The sequence below is a fragment of the Odocoileus virginianus genome, chromosome 12 (assembly GCF_023699985.2).
Source record: "Odocoileus virginianus isolate 20LAN1187 ecotype Illinois chromosome 12, Ovbor_1.2, whole genome shotgun sequence".
NCBI classification, from domain to species: domain Eukaryota; kingdom Metazoa; phylum Chordata; class Mammalia; order Artiodactyla; family Cervidae; genus Odocoileus; species Odocoileus virginianus.
The window spans coordinates 7219099-7239245 of NC_069685.1; the positions used below are offsets into that span (position 1 = coordinate 7219099).

Below are 20147 nucleotides of genomic sequence, written 5' to 3' on the forward strand. Positions count from 1 at the left end.
ATTAAACATCAACAAATATGGATAAGATTTCAACAACTTTTCTAAGTATCAACATTCTTTTTGGAGGCAGAGTTTTATAATGTTGATGTTTCCAGACACACATGTGTAACTACAGAAGCTATCAAAGAATTAGAGCCAAAGATAAGCCTGTCTGTGGGGAATTAGCAAGTGAAAAGTCTCAAAAAACTAGGATAAAAGAAGTACATAAGTAAAGTTTGATATGTCCACACGATGGAAGACTGTATGGCCATTAATGTATTATGAATTGTGATATTGACATGAAAGGATACACTCTCTGAATTGGTAAGTGTGAGAGACCACCAAACCACGGGTATAAGAAGATATATTTTAAGTATCTGTGTCGGTAAGTGTATGCTTTGTATACTGTGTACTGCTGCATGTAACTCTTCACGATGCCGTGGACTGCAGCATGCCAGGCTTCCCTGTCCTTCACTATCTCCCAGAGTCTGATCAAACTCATATCCATTGAGTCAGCGATGTCATCCAACCATCTCATCCTCTGTCGCCCACTTCTCCTCCTGCCCTCAACCTTTCCCAGCATCGGGATCTTTTCCATTGAGTCGGCCCTTCGCATCAAGTGACCAGAGTATTGGAGCGTCAGCTTCAGCATCAGTCCTTGCAATGAATATTCAGGACTGATCTCCTTCAGGATGGACTGGTTTGATCCCTTTGCTGTCCAAGGGTCTCTCAAGAGTCTTCTCCAGCACCACAGTTCAAAAGCATCAATTCTTCGGCAGTCAGTCTTCTTTATGGTCCAACTCTCACATCCATACATGCCCACTGAAAAAACCATAGCCTTGACTGTATGGACCTTTGTTGTCAAAGTGATGTCTCTGCTTTTTAATATGCTGTCTAGGTTAGAAAAATATTTGAAATAATAACTGGTAAATGTAAGCAATGGTCATCTTAGGTAGTGGAACTTAGAGGCATTTTTAATTTTCTTCTTCATAATTTACTAAATTATATGAATGCTTTATAATGAGCATATATTATTTTGATAATCAGAGACAATAAATATATTTTATTAGGTAGGAAAATACCTAGTTATTGTAATGTACCTTCCCTTCCTGCTCTCAGCTCCGTGCTCTGGCTATATCAGAATTAAATGGATTGTCAGAGAAGGTTGGAAAATCTAAGAAAAAGAGGAATGGGAGAAATCATAGTCTACTTTCTGGAAATGAAGGTATATTCTCCTCCCTGGCAGGAAAAATAGTAATAAGAACTATTTTGAATTGATATTTATGTGTCACAGGATCAGATATACTTCGGCTACAAAAAAATGTGTGCAACAGAGGGTGAAAATATGCATCATTCCGCTGCTAGCTGGCGTTTATTGAGTGCTCCCTACATGCGAGGCACAGCTTCAGAACGTTACACAGTAGCTCATCAATCCTCATGGTAGTCCTGGTGTTTTGTCTGTGTGTGTGCAGTCGTGTTGGACTCTTTGCAACCTCACAGTCTGTAGCCCACCAGGCTCCTCTGTCCATGAGATTCTCCAGGTAAGAACACCGGAGTGGGGATTCCTTCTCCAGAGGATCTTCCCAACTCAGGGATCGAATCCACGTCTCTTGCATCTCCTTCATTGGCAGGCGTATTCTTTACCACGGAGCCACCTGGGCAGCCCAGTCCTGTTATTATCCTTGTTTTATAGATGAGGCACAGAGAGAATATCAGTATGCCTCTACTTTCTAGATCTTTCTAGAACTGTGAGAACTTACTAGATTGAGGGCAGGAGGAGATTGTTTACATTTACTAGTTATCATTCCAGACTTTTTTCTATGCCTAGACAACGTATTAAAAAGCAGAGACATCACTTTGACAACAAAGGTCAAAGCTGTGGTTTTTCCAGTAGTCATGTACAGATGTGAGAGTTGGACCATGAAGAAGGCTGAGCACTGAAGAACTGATGCTTTCGAATTGGGGTGCTAGAGAAGACTCTTGAGAGTCCCTTGGACAGCAAAGAGATCAAACTAGTCAATCCAAAAGGAAATCAACCCTGAATATTCATTGGAAGGACTGATGCTGAAGTTGAAGCTCCAATACTTTGGCCACCTGATGCAAAGAACTGACTCCTTAGAAAAGACCCTGATGCTGGGAAAGGTTGAGGGCAGGAGGAGAAGGGAACAACAGAGGATTAGATGGTTGGATAGCATTGCCGACTCAGTGGACATGAATTTAACTGCTCATAGTTTTCATAGTTCTAGTAAGACCTATGAACTTCAAAACCCAAGGGAAGGGAAGCATAGCTAGCAAACTAGAGCCTGGATTCAAACCTAGGCACTCTAGGCCAGAGGCACCATTCTTACCCACTAAACTGGATAGCATTTTAAATTTCATTTCATTGGATCATCAACTGTGGAAAATTTGATGCAACTTTGTCACTAAAGCACTCTTAGTATTTGCAGAAGATAATTTTATTACCTCTAGCAAGCTCTAGTTAGTATTGAGTTCTTACGAAAGTATGCCATGATAAGATTTTGTAAATTTTTAAATACAATTACACGTTAGGAATATACTTTATGTATATACAATTGTAGGTATATACTTACACAAGTGCACTTTTTAATGTAGTCTTAGAAGATGATTCTGTTGTCATCAACTTTTGTTTATATAAGTTCATATAAACATATATATATATATATATATATATAGTATATATCGTAGAAAGGAGAAAGGTTATAAATCAAGAACTTAGTATTATTGAGTTTTAAACCAACATTATACTGTCTTACATTAATAATTCTAATAACATTTACAAGAGGAAGCTACCAAATTTTATTGTTGGTTGTCATATTCTAAATGCAGCCATAACTTGTTTTCTGTAATGTATATGTTCAAGAAAATCAACATGTTTTCACAATGGAAAAAATCCTTAATGAAATGAAAAGAGAAGGAAAGGTTGGTAGAGATGGTATATATAGACCAAGTCTTAAATAATTTCTTTGTATAATTAAAATGTAGTGTTATCATTGTAGTTGAAAAATTAGAAAGTTAATGGAAAGATTTAAGAAACATTTAACAACTAACCTCATTTCTGCTTCACAAAAACCATTTCCTCTCCTGATTTACCATTATGGTGAGCCACATGAGAAACCTTAGTCTTCAGTTTTCATATGAATTTTTTTGTTGATGAATGCTTTATAGTAATCAAATGTAATTAAAATGGAATAAAAGATGTGCAAAACAGAAGTATCCAGCTTTAGGAAATGGTGAGTATAAATAATACTTAGATTTTCTTAAATCTATATGTATATGTAATAATTATATATTTAGGTCCTTAAACAAATTTACACTTTCTTTCAAAATGAATACTCTATTGAAGTGTATTGTTTTTTAAAGCCAGGTTTTGTATTTTGTTTTATGTCCCTTAAGAGGTCAAATGGGTATTAGATTTTGCTAACCTGGCAAATCATATTGGTTGTTTTTATATAAAAACCTTATTAGTTGATGGTAAATATTTATTTTGTATAAAAGTTAAGTTATAGTAAATAGTTTGGACTTCAGTGCAGCTTTTTGATCTTTCCAATAATAGATATTCATAATTAGCAGGCTTATAGTAGGGTCAACAAAACCTTATCCAGTGACCATTTAAAATCAAATCATTTACAAATACAAGGTCATATTTTCGTGCCTTTCTTGTTTCCACAGCACATAATACATACTTGGTAAATGTTATGTTAAAGTGAAGGAATTAAAGGAATGAATGAATAAACAAATGGGAAATGTTAACGTCTGTCCAAGGAGTAGTTAAACTTAAGTTTTAATTGAAAGAGCTAATTTTACTTCTATAAAACTAAAACTAAGGGAAATGTTGACCTGCTCCTCATTTCATGATAGATGGTATGAAAATGGTAAATGAATGAAGCGGATTCTCTCTGCCAGTAACAACGTACTTAAACTGCTAATGAGAACTTTGCAGTGCCTTTTAAAAATAATTTAATTTTCATTAAGACTGAGGAGATGATGCCCAAAGTACCAAGAACTTTATTCATTTTTAAAAACGCAAGTCAAATTTTGCCAGAAATAGGTGTCAGGGCTATTTTTACCTGGCTTATTAATTCTCTTTGCCTTAATGGATACAGATCTTTTGAAATATTTTTCTCATTGGATATTTATGAACAGGATACCAGAGAAATTACTGTTTCCTCCGTCTCTTCTTTCAGGTCTAACTTTAAGTGGTTCAGAGTCCATTTGATGAAGAAATACACTCAGTGTTATGAGAGCACGAAAGAAACACATTTAATAGCAGCATTTGTTATTCTGCCTAATGGTGTAAAACATTCCACCTAATATTTTAAAACACAGGTCCAATATAAATGCTTAATGGGTATTATGGAGATCTTGTGCTGCTTAAATGAAACTTGGGTTGTTATGATGGCGTCTGTAAGTTAGTAACTGATATTCCCTGTTATGTACTGAGAAAAGCACATCTGTAAAAACTGATGTGTCCTGGTGTTTGTGGCAGGATTTGGACTGTCTTTAATCTCCTTTGACTTGTTCATCTTCCTCTAAGGCCATCCATAAAGATGCACTGAGTGTCCTTTTCAGCCTTTGGTTAGGATTTGCATCAGTAGTCATAAACCTGCTCTCTGGACAAAGACGCCCTTTCCTTTGAAGTAATTGCTCAAGCTTTTCAAAGCAGTCCAAGAAGTCTATCCTCTTTCTCTTTTTATTTTTCTTTAAGAAGAGTTTGAAGTGTAGCCCCTTAAACTAGCGGCAAGATAAATTTTTCTCTTCAGCTTTATTGAAAGCCATGACGATTTTTCAAGCAGTAAGACTTTAAAAGGTTCTTGAGGGAATCTGTTCTGCTTTATGATCTATAGCTTTTGGTAGATCCTACTATCTCAGAAAGCAAAAGTGAAGACTTTTTGTATCCACTAACTACTGCAAATTTTTATCAAAGAATTAACCTGATGTTTTTCAGAAGACATTTTCCCCCTGCTCTATATTCAGTTTAGAGACTTTGATGAGAGATGGCCATAGCTTTGGAATGTTTGAAAAGGTAATATGTGGCCAGTGTTGTCTTATTTGAGCAGATATTCCCCTCTAGGTATTAACTCTGTGTGTTGACAGGAGGGGCAGATTTAGCTGAGTGCTGCAGTGAGAGTCTTATATGGTTCCCAGATTTCCTTTCTAGGCTTTCCAAACACATATATATAGACATGTATATGTATTGTTATCGATATGTGAATGTTATTGCTATATTGCAGGATAATGTAACCACAGAGAAATAAATAGATTCTGTGAGCCACTATGAACCCTGTGTTTCCCTTCCCCCATCATCATGTCTACCCTTCATAATTTCATTCCAAGGGGTTCCCAAAATATCTGTTGAATTTATCAGTTTGGACCTGTTGGACTTAATCTCACATTGTATAATTCTGTTTGCTACAGTAAAATTGTAATATGTAAAACATTTGGTTTATAGAAACATAAAAATCCAAGTATTTATTTTGAGCATATTTTTTAATGAGAAAATGTAAAGAATACCTGATCTTCACCCCGTACTGTAAAGGGTAATACGAAGTTTAGTCTTTAAACAAGACTGGAAATAGCTTTTCTTAGAGGAAATGATCTCTCTTCTTATATTGTTGTATGTGGACTTTTAGAGGTTGTTAATGTGCGTTTCCTGAAGTGGGGGAAAGTTCAGTAGCAGGGGCTTTTTTTTTTTTTTTTTTTTTACTGGAAAAAATCTAGTGAAATCAGTTACCTGAGTGGAACCCAATGATCATAAGTTTATCCTTATGCTTTCAATTTGTTGTTTTTTTTTTTTTCTTTTTCTCTCCTTTTCCTCTTTCTCCCCCCTGTATTTCCTGAGCTGTCTATTCTACTTCCTGGGTTAGGAAACATTTTGCCAAACTTTGAAGCCAGAGTCCTAGCATTGAACAGGCCTTATTTAGAGATCAAGCCCAAGGAAAAGAAAAATGTCTTTTGGTTTTGAAATGACACAGTATGTGCCTGTGTGTTTATGTGTGGAGGGAAAAATGATCGGTGTGGTGTGGATTATTAGAAACTAGTATTTGTCAGTAAAGCATAGTTACAAAAATCTTAATTATGAGTTTACAAAAAAGAATGCTTATATCTTAATTCACTTTATGGGGTAAATCATGAGGCTTCCTAAACGCTAACTTTACAGTCTTAGAAAATTCTCAGTATTTCAACTCTTTCACATTAAAGAAAGAAATCTAATTGAAAGCAATCTTCTCATTTCCTCTCCATGTCCCTGAGAAAATACTCTTAGATCTAGAAAACAAACAAATAAAAAAGTTAGCATTGGCATGCTTAAGTGACAGCATTCTAGAAAGTGGTACCATATGAAAACAAAAAGGAACAATCACAATGAAAATATATTCCTTAAATCTTAATGACTTTAATTCTTGATTTTAAGAAAGTTGTCAATAGATAGACATTAATTTCAAAAATATAACATCATATGGTATTTTTGTGGAATATAGAGCATCTTGAGAAAGGGGAAGAAACCATGAATCAGGGCTAAAGTATTGGTAACTTTTAAAAATTATTTCTATTTTTAGTGGCAAGACTTACCTCCAGCAGAAGGTTAAGTAGGTCAGATAGGTTTGCATTATTTGCTTCTTTTCTTAATGAATTTATATACTTTTAAAGGGAAAAAAAATAGCTGCTTGTGTAACAAATGCTTTCTGGTTTGGAAAATCTGAAGTTAACTTTGTATTCAGGTGGGTTTTTCTTCCCAAGTCACTTCAGTCATGTCCCTACAGACCCGCCAGGCTGCTCTTTCCATGGGATTCTCCAGGCAAGAATACTGCAGTGGGTTGCCATCCCCTCCTCCAGGGGATATTCCCAACTGAGGGATCAAACCCCTGTCTCTTAAATGTCCTACATTGGGAGTCAGGCTCTTTACCAGTAGCACCACCTGGGAAGCCCATTCTCACCCCCCAAAATTTTAAAACTGAGTCAAAGAAACCAAGCCCCTGTTGCACTTACCCCCTGACATTTCAGGATTTCATTTGAGGGCTCCCTTGGCCAGTCACCCGGCACGCAAGCCAGTTCCTGCATCTGCACGGAGCACAGCCAGTGTGATGCAGAGTTTGACATGATACTTTTTCACTCAGAAGCACCTAGAGTAACCAAAACCCAGGAAGGACACGGTGGGGACCGAACCTTGCATCATGCAGTCAGTAAATGCACTGTATTAATTATGTGAGATGACCAGACAGATTGAAGTAACTGCAGGTTCCTGGGGCAGAGGGGCCCAGAGCACAGAGACCAGACTGTCTTCAAAGGAGAGGTACTCTCCTGGTTTGGGTCAATGTACTGTCAAGAAAACCTCTTTTCCTTCTTCCCACCCCCAAAAACACAGACATGTACCTAAATTTGCATGACATTTCAGAGAACACATTGACCATCATAAAAACCACTAGTTAATTTTTTGACCAGCAGCATTTGGTCATAACACAATGGTGTGATCACTCACCTAGAGCCAGACATCCTGGAGTGCAAAGTCAAGTGGGCCTTAGGAAGCATCACTATAAACAAAGCTAGTGGAGGTGATGGAATTTCAGTTGAGCTGTTTCAAATCCCCAAAGATGATGCTGTGAAGGTGCTGCACTCAGTATGCCAGCAAATTTGGAAAACTCAGCAGTGGCCACAGGACTAGAAAAGATCAGTTTTCATTCCAATCCCAAAGAAAGGCAATGCCAAAGAATGCTCAAACTACCACACAATTACACTCATCTCACATGCTAGCAGAGTAATGCTCAAAATTCTCTAAGCTAGGCTTCAACAATACATGAACCCGGAACTTCAAATGTTCAAGCTGGATTTAGAAAAGGCAGAGGAACCAGAGACATCAAATTACCCACATCTGTTGGATCATTGAAAAAGTAAGAGAGTTCCAGAAAAACATCTACTTCTGCTTTATTGACTATGCCAAAGCCTTTGACTATGTGATCACAACAAACTCTGGAAAATTCTTCAAGAGATGGGAATACCAGATCACCTGACCTGTCTCCTGAGAAATCTGTGTGCAGGTTAAGAAGTAACAGTTAGAACCAGACATGGAACAAGGGACTGGTTCCAAATTATGAAAGGAGTACATCAAGGCTGTATATTGTCACCCTGCTTATTTAACTTATATGCAGAGTACATCATGAGAAATGCCAGGCTGGATGAAGCACAAGCTGGAATCAAGGTTCCCGGGAGAAAAATCAATAATCTCAGATACGCAGATGACACCACCCTTATGGCAGAAAGCGAAGAAGAACTAAAGAGCCTCTTGATGAAGATAAATGAAAGAGGAGGATGAAAAAGTTGGCTTAAGACTCAACATTCAGCAAAGTAAGATCATGGCATCTGGCCCCATCACTTCATGACAAATAGATGGGAAAACAATGGAAACAGTTAAAGACTTTATTTTCTTGGACTCCAAAATCACTGCAATTGGTGACTGTAGCCATGAAATTAAAAGACATTTGCTCCTTGGAAGAAAAGCTGTGACCAACCTAGACAGCATACTAAAAAGCAGAGACATTACTTTGCTGACAAAGGTCTGTCTAGTCAAAGGTATTGTTTTTCCAATAGTCATGTATGGATGTGAGAGTTGGACTATAATGAAAGCTGAGCACCGAAGAATTGATGCTTTTGAACTGTGGTAGTGGAGAAGACTCTTGAGTCTTCTTGGACTGCAAGGAGATAAAACCAGTCAATCCTAAAGGAAATCAATCCTGAATATTCATTGGAAGGACTGCTGAAGCTGAAGCTCCAATCCTTTGGCCACCTGATGGGAAGAACTGGCTTACTGGAAAAGACCCTGATGCTGGGGAAGATTGAAGGCAGGAGGAGAAGGGGACGACAGAGGATGAGATGGTTGGATGGCATCACCGACTCAGTGGACATGAGTTTGAGATGATGAAGGACAGTGAAGCCTGGCGTGCTGCAGTTTATGGGGTTGCAAAGAGTTGGACACGACTGAGCAACTGAACTGAACTGAACTGAACTGCTTTGAGACACCATGAATGCAGTTCAGACTATCCTCACCAAAACAAGGGTCTCAGTGGCCCAGGAGAAGGAGGGCCGGCTGAGGGGGCGGGGAGAGGAACCCACCACATTCCATACTTTATTATTATTCATCCATAGATCATCTCATCAGATGCATATTTATATTTGCAAATGTATCTGAGGCAGTTATAATGCATATTTTTCTGTTATTTTTTCCATTTTAAACTGTCATTGCTTGATCATCATGTAAAGCTTAGAAATTTAGCAACCTGTGCTCCTCAAACTGTAGCATAGAGTCCAGATCATCATCTCAAAATAGGATTTGGGGTCAAAGTCCCTGGTGGCTCCTGCCTGCAAACGCAGGAGACCTGGATTAAATCCTTAGATCAGGAAGATCCCGTGGAGGAGGGCATGGCAACCCACTCCAGCGTTCTTGCCTGGACAGTCCTCATGGACAGAGGAGCTTGGTGGGCTACATTCCATGGGGTCGAAAAAGAGCTGGACATGAGTGAGCAACTGACACAAATGTTTTTTCCAAAGCTGTAAGTTAAAGCTTTAGGCGTCATGGGTATTAGGAGCAAATTATTGGTGATCTACTCTGAGTACAGGGAGGTCATCCCTCACGTGAACGCGAATTAATTTGTTCTTTTTATCTTTTTTTCACCCAAAAGGTGAGACCACCACTCCTCGGGCCATTCTGACAGGTCATGACTACGAGATCACTTGTGCTGCTGTCTGCGCAGAGCTCGGCCTCGTGTTGAGTGGCTCTAAAGGTAAATCTGCGGGGCCTTCAAAAAATGAGTGCGTTGTTTGGTGTCTTCTAGTAGCAGATCTGGAGAAGGCAATGGCACCCCACTCCAGTATTCTTGCCTGGGAAGTCCCATGGACGGAGGAGCCTGGTAGGCTACAGTCCATGGGTTCGCGAAGAGTCGGACACGACTGAGTGACTTCACTTTCACTTTTCACTTTCATGCACTGGAGAAGGAAATGGCAACCCAGTCCAGTGTTCTTGCCTGGAGAATCCCAGGGACAGGAGCCTGGTGGGCTGCCGTCTATGGGGTCACACAGAGTCGGACACGACTGATGTGACTTAGCAGCAGCAGAAGCAGTAGCAGATCACTGAAGATGAACTTGGAGCCTTTTTTCCTGAAGCTGTGCTGTCTGTCACAGGGGCTGTTAGACATATGGCAGACCCATGACTGTGCCCGTTAACTGAAATGAAATTTGCAGTGCAATTCCCTGCTGGCACTAGCCACATTGCAGGGGCTCAGTATTCACCTATGACTAGGGACTGTGGTATCAGACAGCCCAGAAAGGGAACTTTTCCATCCCCGCAGAAAGTCCTGTTTCACAGCATTGCTCTGAAGAGTGAGGCGAGAACAAGAGCTTTTTTGTGTGTTTGTTTATTCGTCTCGATTCTGGCTGGGCTGGCTTCCATCTCACACCTGAACGGAAATTCCTGACCCAGTCTATCTTTCCTTCCAAATCTCTGAACGAGGATGGCATTGGGAATGGAGTGGAAAAACCCTTCAGCCGGTTTGCCTGAGGGTCTGCCCTCATAGCATCGTCATACGTTCCGGCCAAAGATGTTAAGCACACTTTCCAAGAGCACACACAGCAAATCAGCGTCTGACCAGGAACAGAGCTGTTTCCAATTCACTTTCATTCAGTTGTAATAGTCTGTTCATCTCTCTGTCCCACTGCCCTGAACTTAGCTCTTGAACATACAAAATGTAATCACATCTCTTTTAGGCTGATCTGATGGGGAGGCATAGAGTTTTTGAGTCACCTTACCTGTGCCTTGAACTATAATTGTCTAGCTAACAAGACGTATTAGTTCAGTATTGGTATTTAAAACTTAGTTGGCCAAAACAGTGAAACAATAATAATGATAACAAGTATTCTATAACTGCTTTTTATACCTAGTGATTTTATTTATCCTGAGCTAACATGAGTTCTTGGACTGTATGCAATCCAAACTGGACATCTTTCATGGTTTCATGCAAAGATATTAAAAATAAGTCATTTAAATGGGAAATATGATTAATAATCAATTGGAAATTTTATTATTGTTCCATGGCTTTTAAAATTTTTATCAAAACATTTAAAATTCTCTTGTTCAGTTTCATACATACACATATGCATACACAGGCTTCCCTGGTGACGCAGTGGTAAATAATCTGCCTGCAATGCAGGAGACGTGAGTTTGATCCTCAGGTCAGGAAGATTTCCCTGGAGATGAGAATGGCAACTCGCTCCAGTATTCTTGCCTGGAGAATCCCATGGACAGAGCAACCTGGTGAGCTACAGTCTATGGGGTTGCAAAGAGTTGGACACAACTGAGCACATATACATACATATATACACATATTTATGGACATAAAAAACAAGTGAAACATTTACTTAGTACACTGTAATTTAAAACATTAGGAACATTGAGAATGAAAGTGTTTCATTTCTTTGTGAAAAATATGAGTGCTTTGACAGTGCTTGCCCACTCCTCTCCATGTAATGTAAGATAAGGGGCAAGACTCTTCTTGATGCCTTGACCAGTTGTCAGATCCCTTCCTCAGTTTGGATCAGCTTCCAACATTTTATCTTGTCTGCTTTCAGTGTCATGAAGCATCTCCTCAGTTTCCTTTAGTGTAAAGGTTCTTGCTGGCCCCACTCCCAGGATATCCTCGTGTTTAATAAGCTGCTTTCCTAACTTACATCAGTGAGGCCACCTTCACTCACCCCCTCAGGCTGCGTATCCACAGCCTCTCGGTGACATCAACACCCCACGGTCAGCTCTGTCCTCTCTAAATCCATGTAGCTTTGCTTCAGATTTCACTTCCAGCTTTGTGACTTCTCATTGCCTTATGGCAGGTTCATCTTTGTTGGCCACTATCCTCTTTTGATCATCCGTTTTTGTAAAATGTCATACAGTCCCATCCCTGGTGACAAGGAGGCAACACAGCCACAGGGTTAGCTGTCTGTGGGTAAGCTGAGTCACGGACACGCAGTGACCACTCACTAACAGACTGTGAGAGAGGTGGGCCTGTTATTTCTAGACGTTTGTGGGCTGAAGAGCTGATTATGAAGTGTGTACCTTATGCAGTTACTGTGGTAACTGAAATCTAAACTGAGACGCTGGGGTCATTTAGAGTGACAACTGAAATCTATGCTTGCCGGAACTGTGCAGAGCAAACACCGCCTTACGTATTTATGGTGAGGATGCTAAAAACTTACCAACTCCCTGAGTGGTCAAGAGAAAGCAGAGAGGTGTGCTTTAGTAGTCACATAGGGACGGGTGATGATTCCATGTAGCTGGGAGTAATTTAGCCCAGAGAAAGTGGGGCCTATAGTCTACCTACCTCTTTTATCCAACGAGACGTTTCTTAGGACGTCTCTTACATCACACGGGCGGTTTTGGTTACCGGCTCTTCCTTTGCTTTGCATGCAGCAGGCGCCCTGTAAAGATGAAAAGCACTGCTCCGTGTGGCTGCTCGGCAGTGTCTTCACCTTCCTTACTGAGTTTTCACTGCGCCCCCCCAGGCCCCGGTGAGATGCAGGGAGGGTCACAGAAGGTCATGTACCTCACGGCAGCCCGTGTTTAACTGAGGCCCAGCCTTCCTGGAAGTTCTTCGCAGATTTGAAATTTGTCCTGTTCCTTTCTGAATTCCTCCATTTTTTGTATAATCTCTGGGCATAATGAATTTCACAAGTAATTTCCTGTTTCTTGAGATGTGAAATTGGACATGTATGACTGTTTTCTCCCAAGTGGAAGGTGAGATCTGGCTGGCATGCCGATTTTACAAAATAACTGATATCTTTTTCAGTCTTTCTACAACTGTGATATGGTACTGTCATCCTGTTTGATCTGTGCTCAGATCACATTTGTCTGTTCTTCTGAAAAAACTTCATTTTGCCTTGTTTCTGTTTTCTCAGAGGGACCATGTCTCATACATTCCATGAATGGAGACTTGTTAAGGACTTTGGAGGGTCCAGAAAACTGCCTGAAACCAAAACTCATTCAGGCGTCAAGAGAGGGCCATTGTGTCATATTCTATGAGAATGGCTTCTTCTGTACATTCAGTGTGAACGGAAAACTCCAGGCCGCCATGGAAACAGATGATAACATAAGGGTAAGTGTACCTTACAGACTTCTCAGTATCTGTGCTTTTACCTCCGAGTGTGTAGGTGAGTGAGGAGGTAGAAAGTCCACCAAAGAAGCCTCTGTGTTTAGCCACCAAGGGCCTCTTTTTCGCCTGAGAGAGAATCATCCGGTGGCACTTGGATGGGGGTGTCTGCTTCCCAGAGCCCAGCCTGTCCGGGCCGCGCCAGCTGTCTGCCCAGCCTGCAGCGCAGTCGTGAAGTGAAGCCGGGAGGAGCCTGCGGCAGAGGGAAACTCCTAGGTCCCGGGAAGCCTCCTGGGTGGCTGTCAGTGGCCCTGCTCATTTTTTTCCTGTTTTTGTTTTTTTAACCTAAGAATGTTAACTGCACACTGCTGTTTCCCGAGTATCAAAGCTGAATAGTGCCTTAAGAGCACCCTAAAACTGGCTCCCTCAACACTTGATCAGGCTGGTGGTGGGAGTGGTAGGGATTACGATGATTTAGGGTTAGCATCTAATTGCAGAACTTGACTTCTGTGTGGATGACAAGACCCAAACACACCAAGTTAAGGAAGTTGTGCTTCAAAATATGATGTGAATCTGACAAACGATTTTTCACTTTTGGTAAACAAGAGACGGCCCTGGTGGACCTTCCCAGGCCTTCCCTCATTTTCAGGATAGGGCTCTGTGAGCATTAGAGGGTGAAGAGAGGATAAGGACTGCTTTTGGAGAGACTATGTTTTCAAGGCTATGTTTTCCTTTTCACACCTCCAGATTTCTTGGTGCAGGTTAAGTTTCGTTTTACCTTGCCCCTTGTATTTCCTGAGATGAGGTTGGAGGGGCATGTGACCTGCCTACAGTGAAGGGACCCAGGATGTGTTGGGGGTGGGCAGAGGCCTCAGCCCTCTGAGTGCGGTGTAAGTTATTTCTGGCCTCTGTTCTCATGGTCACTCCTGACGTGGGGCGACTTAGGTGACATGCATCCTCCCACTTGTCCTGCATCGAGTCTGATCCCTTTTCTCCTGTAAACATTGGGATCAGGAAGGACTAAAGAGTAAGAGAGAGTGCCAGTAGTTCATCGTGTCCGACTCTTTGTAGCCCCTTAGACTGTAGCGTGCCAGCCTCCTCTGTCCGTGGAATTCTCTAGGCAAGAATACTAGAGTGGATTTCCTTCTCCAGGGGATCCCTGACCCAGGGACTGAACCCTGGCCTCCCACATTGCAGGCAGATTATTTACCATCTAAGCCACCAGGGAACCCCATTAAGAAATAGAAACCCTAAATACAGATGGTACTGATCAGACTGAAGGCTCTTGCTGCTTCTATATCCTAGGATGATTTATTTTTCCTTTTTTCATGAATTGACTTTATAAAATAAAGTCTTTTTTTTTTTTTTTTTCCAATTTTTGTCTGCACTAGGCAACTTGTGGGATCTTAGTTCCCCCAACCAGGGATCAAACCTGTGCCCTCAGCAATGAAAGGGTGGGGTCTTAACCACTGGAGCACCAGGGAATTCTCCAAGATGGCCTGTTAATTCAGTAAATGGCTTTCCTCTTTGCTCTCCTCTTCTCTCTGGGAATTTTCTCCAGTGCATTTTGCCTGCCCTGCCCACGCAGATGCTCACACTCTGCTTTTATTTTTTCCTCCCTTCATTTAAACCAAGTACACATCAGAGGGTTTTCCTTTCCTCTTTTCTTTACGATAATAATGTTGATAATCTGTCACTTTGAGTTGCGATTATATTGTCAGCTACACTAATAAATCTGTAAAGTAATTTGAAATCCCTCGCTGGCTAAAACAATTTCTGCGGCCTTTCAGTCAGTACCAAGGGTTCCGGGGCGTTCCTCCAGGCAGCAGTTGGAGGCTTTCTGCACACTGTTCGCACACACATGCTTTTCCTCTCTGCCCTGTGGCCGTTGTGTTTTTTCCTCTGTAATATTTCCCACTGGATTTTAGGCTTAAACAATCCATCGCCTTTTCCCCAGCACGCCTGTACTTTATCATACTAACTTGTAAGTGGCAACTGTGTGATTAAAGCGCGCTTGCCTAAAATGAGCGCCGCCCAGCCCAGCTCCAGAGACCCACACTTTCGTAGCTGACTGCCTTGGGAAGGATGGAAGGCACCGCAGGCTGGGAGCAAGAGACGTCACAGAGCAAAGCTCTCCACCTGCATCCTGCAGTCTGAGCCTGTCTAAGGGGGGGAGACTGTGGAAACAAATTAGTCATTAGCTCAGACCAGAAATGAAGTTTCTTTGAAATAGCAAGAACCCTGTAGGCAGGCGGCCTGCGGGAACCTCGGCCCTCATCAAGGCCTCCCACCTGTTTTTATTTAGATGCCAGATTGTGCTGTGGCGTTTGGTTAACATAAGTGAGCACAGCAACCAGGCACTGTTTAGATGTCTTAATGAAGAGCTTAAATTTAAGTGGGCAGCCTGTACGGAGCAGCAGAGTTACATTCTCCTAAACAAAGGCTCACCACCATTTCACCATAGGAACTCATTTATTTCCTCTTCCGGAGGAAGCTGTGTCTTCAGATGTGATTGTTGCCAGCAGACGCCGTGGCCCGCTGGTGCCGCCTGGAAACCAGTGCAGCCGGTGTCATCCACGCTCCCAGGAGTCCAGAGACTGATGTTCAAGGGTTTCCAGGGCCATCCTGACAGCTCGAGTCTCAGCCCAGCCTGGACACTCAGGAGGCTCATGAGAATTAAGAACTCCGTTTGGGGCGGGGTGGGAGACGGGGTGCTGTTCAGGAAACACTCCCCGGGCTCTCAGCGCCAGGGAAACTTGACAAGTCCCTCTTGAGAAAGGCCGACAAAATATTTTTTAACTTTGGCAGGCGTCTGGTTTATTAGAATGTTTTAGATGTGGATAAAAGTATAGTCCTGAAAGTCCAGGTTTTATTTATTTCAACACAGAACTAGGATTAGGGAGTTTTTACTCTAGGACAAAGAATTAAAGATTAATGGTTTTAATTTATGTTTTAATATAGCACTTATCCAGTAAAAAGCCTCAAGTATAAAACTCCAGTGAACCACAGCCGCAAGGTCAATGGATTTTCATCAGCTGAATTTTATAAGTGTAGCAAATAATTATTTGTAGTAGTCTTCATTTCCAAGATAACTCCCTGGAGAGTGCTGTTTGTGAAATGAATGGGGAAAAGATATTGGGTTTTACTTACATTGAAAAATCTTATTATTTGTATTGGTTAAAATTTAGAGAATACTTCTTACATGTAACCATCTTCTGCCCATGGGTTCTGATTTCCTAGCTATATTTTTATGTTCTTGAAAGTAAGCTATATTTAAGAGACCTCTAAAAGTTTGCATTTACTTTAATGTGAATTGAATGGCTATGAAACAGTCCTTACTTTTCTGTAATTAAAATTTTTGTTGTTGTTGTAAAAGGGTAGCTTGAAGACTTAAGGCAGCTATCCTAAAACTCTGAGTGCAGAACAGTGTAAATATATTTTTCAGAAGGTAGATATTTTCTTTCTGGCTTGCCATCTGGATTCCCACGTTCACTGTGTCCAGGTGGACATAAGATTACAGGTATTTGCAGTAACTTTTAGAACTCCCAATGCCCTCCAGCTAAAGAAAGGAAGTGTGTGTCTCAATGAGCCAGGAGAAGAAGGTTTGCAGAGCAGGGAGCCAGAGGAGAGGAAGGGGCAGTGGGATCTGCTCTTAGAATAGGGGGTGACCTTTTCTGTCAGGAGCAGGCACACTTTCTCCATTAAAAAAAGAAAAAAAAAAAAAAAAGTAGCCAGAAATGAATGGGTGTGGCTTTGTCCTAATAGCCCTTACTTATGGACACTGAAATTTAGAATTCATATCATTTTCATATGTCATGAAATATTTGATTTTTTTCCAACCATGAAAAAAATGTAAAAAGTCACAGAAAAACAGACAGTGACCTGCTTTTGGTGGGTTTGACAGGATTACAGAGCAAATTACATGTCTGCCCTTCGAGTTTAGCACCGGCAGGAAGCAGTCAGTCCTGAAGCAAGAAGAAAATGCTTCAACTGGGTTTACCCTGGGAGTTGTGCTTCCTTACCAAGTTGTCGTCCCAACTACTATAAAAATCAGCAGGCCTAGCAAGGGTGCTTGAGCTGTAGGTGGTCTCCTGTGGGGCCGGGCCCCCAGGTCGGCAGTGTTTTTATCACAGGGGGTATGATGTCAGCTAGCACCATCTGCCCAGCTTTGGTAGCTTGGCGTGTCCACAGTGAATGCAGAGGTGCCAGGAAGCTCCTTACTTCAGAGTCCAAGTCTCTGTTCACAATACACACCATTTAATTAGTATTTGTAGAGTTGGAAGAGTTTGGCACCTCATCCTTAAAAAGCACAAATTAAAAAAAGAAAAAGCATTGCCTACCTTTGCCCGTATGATTTTTGAAAAACAGCAAAGGTCTTCTGTGACTCATGATTTCCTGAAAACTACTCAGGAACACACACACTCCTTCCCTTCTCCCTACGCCACAGTAGCTGGCTTCATGTCGAGTTAATCAGAGGTGCGGGCTGGGGTGGGCAGGCTTTCCCGGAGTCCTGACCCTGCTGAATGCTGCTGTGTCTCACCAGGCCATCCAGCTGAGCCGCGACGGGCAGTACCTGCTCACCGGAGGAGATAACGGTGTGGTCATGGTCTGGCAGGTGTCAGACCTCAAGCAGCTGTTCGCCTATCCAGGCTGTGATGCCGGGATCCGGGCCATGGCTCTGTCTTACGACCAAAGGTAACACTGGAATGGGGGCTATACTGGTGGCGGTAAAATCTGTCCAGGGATTTATGTAGATAGGCTGGGCTCTGCCGGTCACCAGTGCAATTGAAGAAGAATGAATATTAGAATTTCCAAGATACTTTTTTAAAAGCATGTTTTTCTTTGATGACATTGCCAATTGTGCACAGAGGCTATCTTCTCTAGGGTTAGACAGGATTTAAGTAACAAAGGCTCCAGTTATATTGCTGTAGTTTCTATACTCTTAAAGTATCTTTTTTCTTAAACAAAATTTCTTGTGACATGCCGTCTGTTCCATAATGATTCCATTGAGAAATCTGGCTTATTTCCTAAAATCTTCATTTTAGGAAGATAGTCTTTATCTGACATCTTATTTCTTCTTAATATAGTCTTTCATTTTAGTTTTTAACATCTTTATTGTGACAAAGTATACATAAAACTTACTACTTAAACTATTTTTGGTGCTGCATAATTCAGTGACATCAAGGATACTCACATTGTTGTACAACTATCACCACTATCGATTTCCAAAACTTTTTCATCATTTCATCTCACAGTGTCCTTTGATATGCAAAATCCTTTAATTTTGATGAAGTCTAATTTATTTTTTCTATTATTGCTTATGCTTCCAGTGTTATATCCAAGATCACTGCAAAATTCAATGTCTTGAAGTTTTTCCTCTTTATTTTCTCCTAAGAGTTTTGTAGTTTTAACTTATATCTTCTTCTTGATGCATCTTTAATTAATGTTTGTTTATATATGATGGTGGTACTTCACTCTTTGCATGTGAGTATGTTTTCCCAGCACTGTGTGTTGAAAAGACTGTCCTTATATGTGGGAGTTTTTTTCTGGTCTCTATTACGTTGGTCTGCATGTCTCTCTAAGCCAATACCACACTGTTTTGATTACTACACCTTTATAGTAAGGTTTTTATTATTTATTTTTATTGGAGGCTAATTACAATGTTGTAGTGGTTTTTGCCATACATTGATATGAATCAGCCACGGGTGCACATGTGTTCCCTATCCTGAACCCCCCTCCCACCTCCCTCCCCATCCCATCCCTCTGGGTCATCCCAGTGTACCAGCCCTGAGCACCCTGTCTCATGCATTGAACCTGGACTGGTGATCTGTTTCACATATGGTAATATACATGTTTCAATGCCATTCTCCCAAATCATCCCACCCTCACCTTCTCCCACAGAGTCCAAAAGACTGTTCTATGCATCTGTCTCTTTTGCTGTCTCGCATGTGGGGTTATCATTACCATCTTTCTGAATTCCATATACATGCATTAGTATACTGTATTAGTGTTTTTCTTTCTTACTTCACTCTGTATAATAGGCTCCAGTTTCATCCACCTCATTAGAACTGATTCAAGTGCATTCTTTTTAATGGCTGAGTAATATTCCATTGTGTACACGTACCACAGCTTTCTTATCCGTTCATCTGCTGATGGGCATCTAGGTTGCTTCCATGTCCTGGCAATTGTAAACAGTGCTGCAATGAACACTGGGGCACACGTGTCTCTTTCAATTCTTATAGTAAGCTTTGAAATCAGAAAGTGTGAGATATCCAATTCTGTTGTGCTTTTTCGAGATTGTTTTGGCTGTTTGGACACCCTTGAGATGTAGGTGCTTTTTTCCCTTGCCTCATTGCGTTGGCTGGGGCTTTTCATACTCTATTGACTAGAAGTGGTGAAAGCAGGTATCTCTGTCCTATTCCCAGTAAGAGGGGAAAAACTTTCAGTGTTCACCACTGAGTATAGTGTTAGCTGGACATTTTTCATAAATGCCCTTTATTGTGTTAAGGTACTTTCCATCTGGTCTTAATTTTTTTTTTAATCACGAAAGGATGTTGGATTTTGTCAAATGCCTTTATTAACATGGGGTTTTTTGTTTTTAATTCTACTGATGGGATATCTTACAAGTGATTTTTGTATATCAAACAAAAATTGAAGCAATCCTTATATTCCAAGAATAAATCCCACTTTCTTCATGGTATATAACCTTCATAAAATGCTACTGGATTTGGTTTGCTAGTATTTGTTAAAGATTTTTGAATAAGTAATCATAGGGATAGTAGTCTGTAATTTCACTTCTTATAGTGTAGTGTCTGTTTCACTTTGATATCAGGGTGTGTTGGCCTTATTGAATGACTTAGGAAGTGTTCTCTTTAGTTTTTTAAAAGTGTTTGGTGTTCTTTTTTAAATGTGTGGTAGACGTCTCTGGTGAAGTTCTCAGTAATGAGAGGGTTGTAATTACTGATTCAGTCTCATTATTAGCTATGTCTATTCAGATTTTCTCTTCCTGATTAAATTGTGGAGTAATGT

The 20147-nt window shown here is 40.9% G+C and overlaps 1 protein-coding gene across 5 annotated transcripts in view; it reads left to right on the forward strand.

Annotated features, from left to right (window-relative positions):
* The window catches only part of LRBA (LPS responsive beige-like anchor protein), a 720084-nt gene that overhangs the window by 696972 nt on the left and 2965 nt on the right, over positions 1–20147 (forward strand). For all 5 annotated transcript variants that reach the window (XM_070474768.1, XM_070474770.1, XM_070474771.1 and 2 more), the window contains exons 54-56: positions 9669–9770; positions 12928–13124; positions 17662–17813. In XM_070474768.1, coding sequence (XP_070330869.1) covers positions 9669–9770; positions 12928–13124; positions 17662–17813 — 451 coding nt within the window. The remainder of the gene's footprint in view (positions 1–9668; positions 9771–12927; positions 13125–17661; positions 17814–20147) is intronic.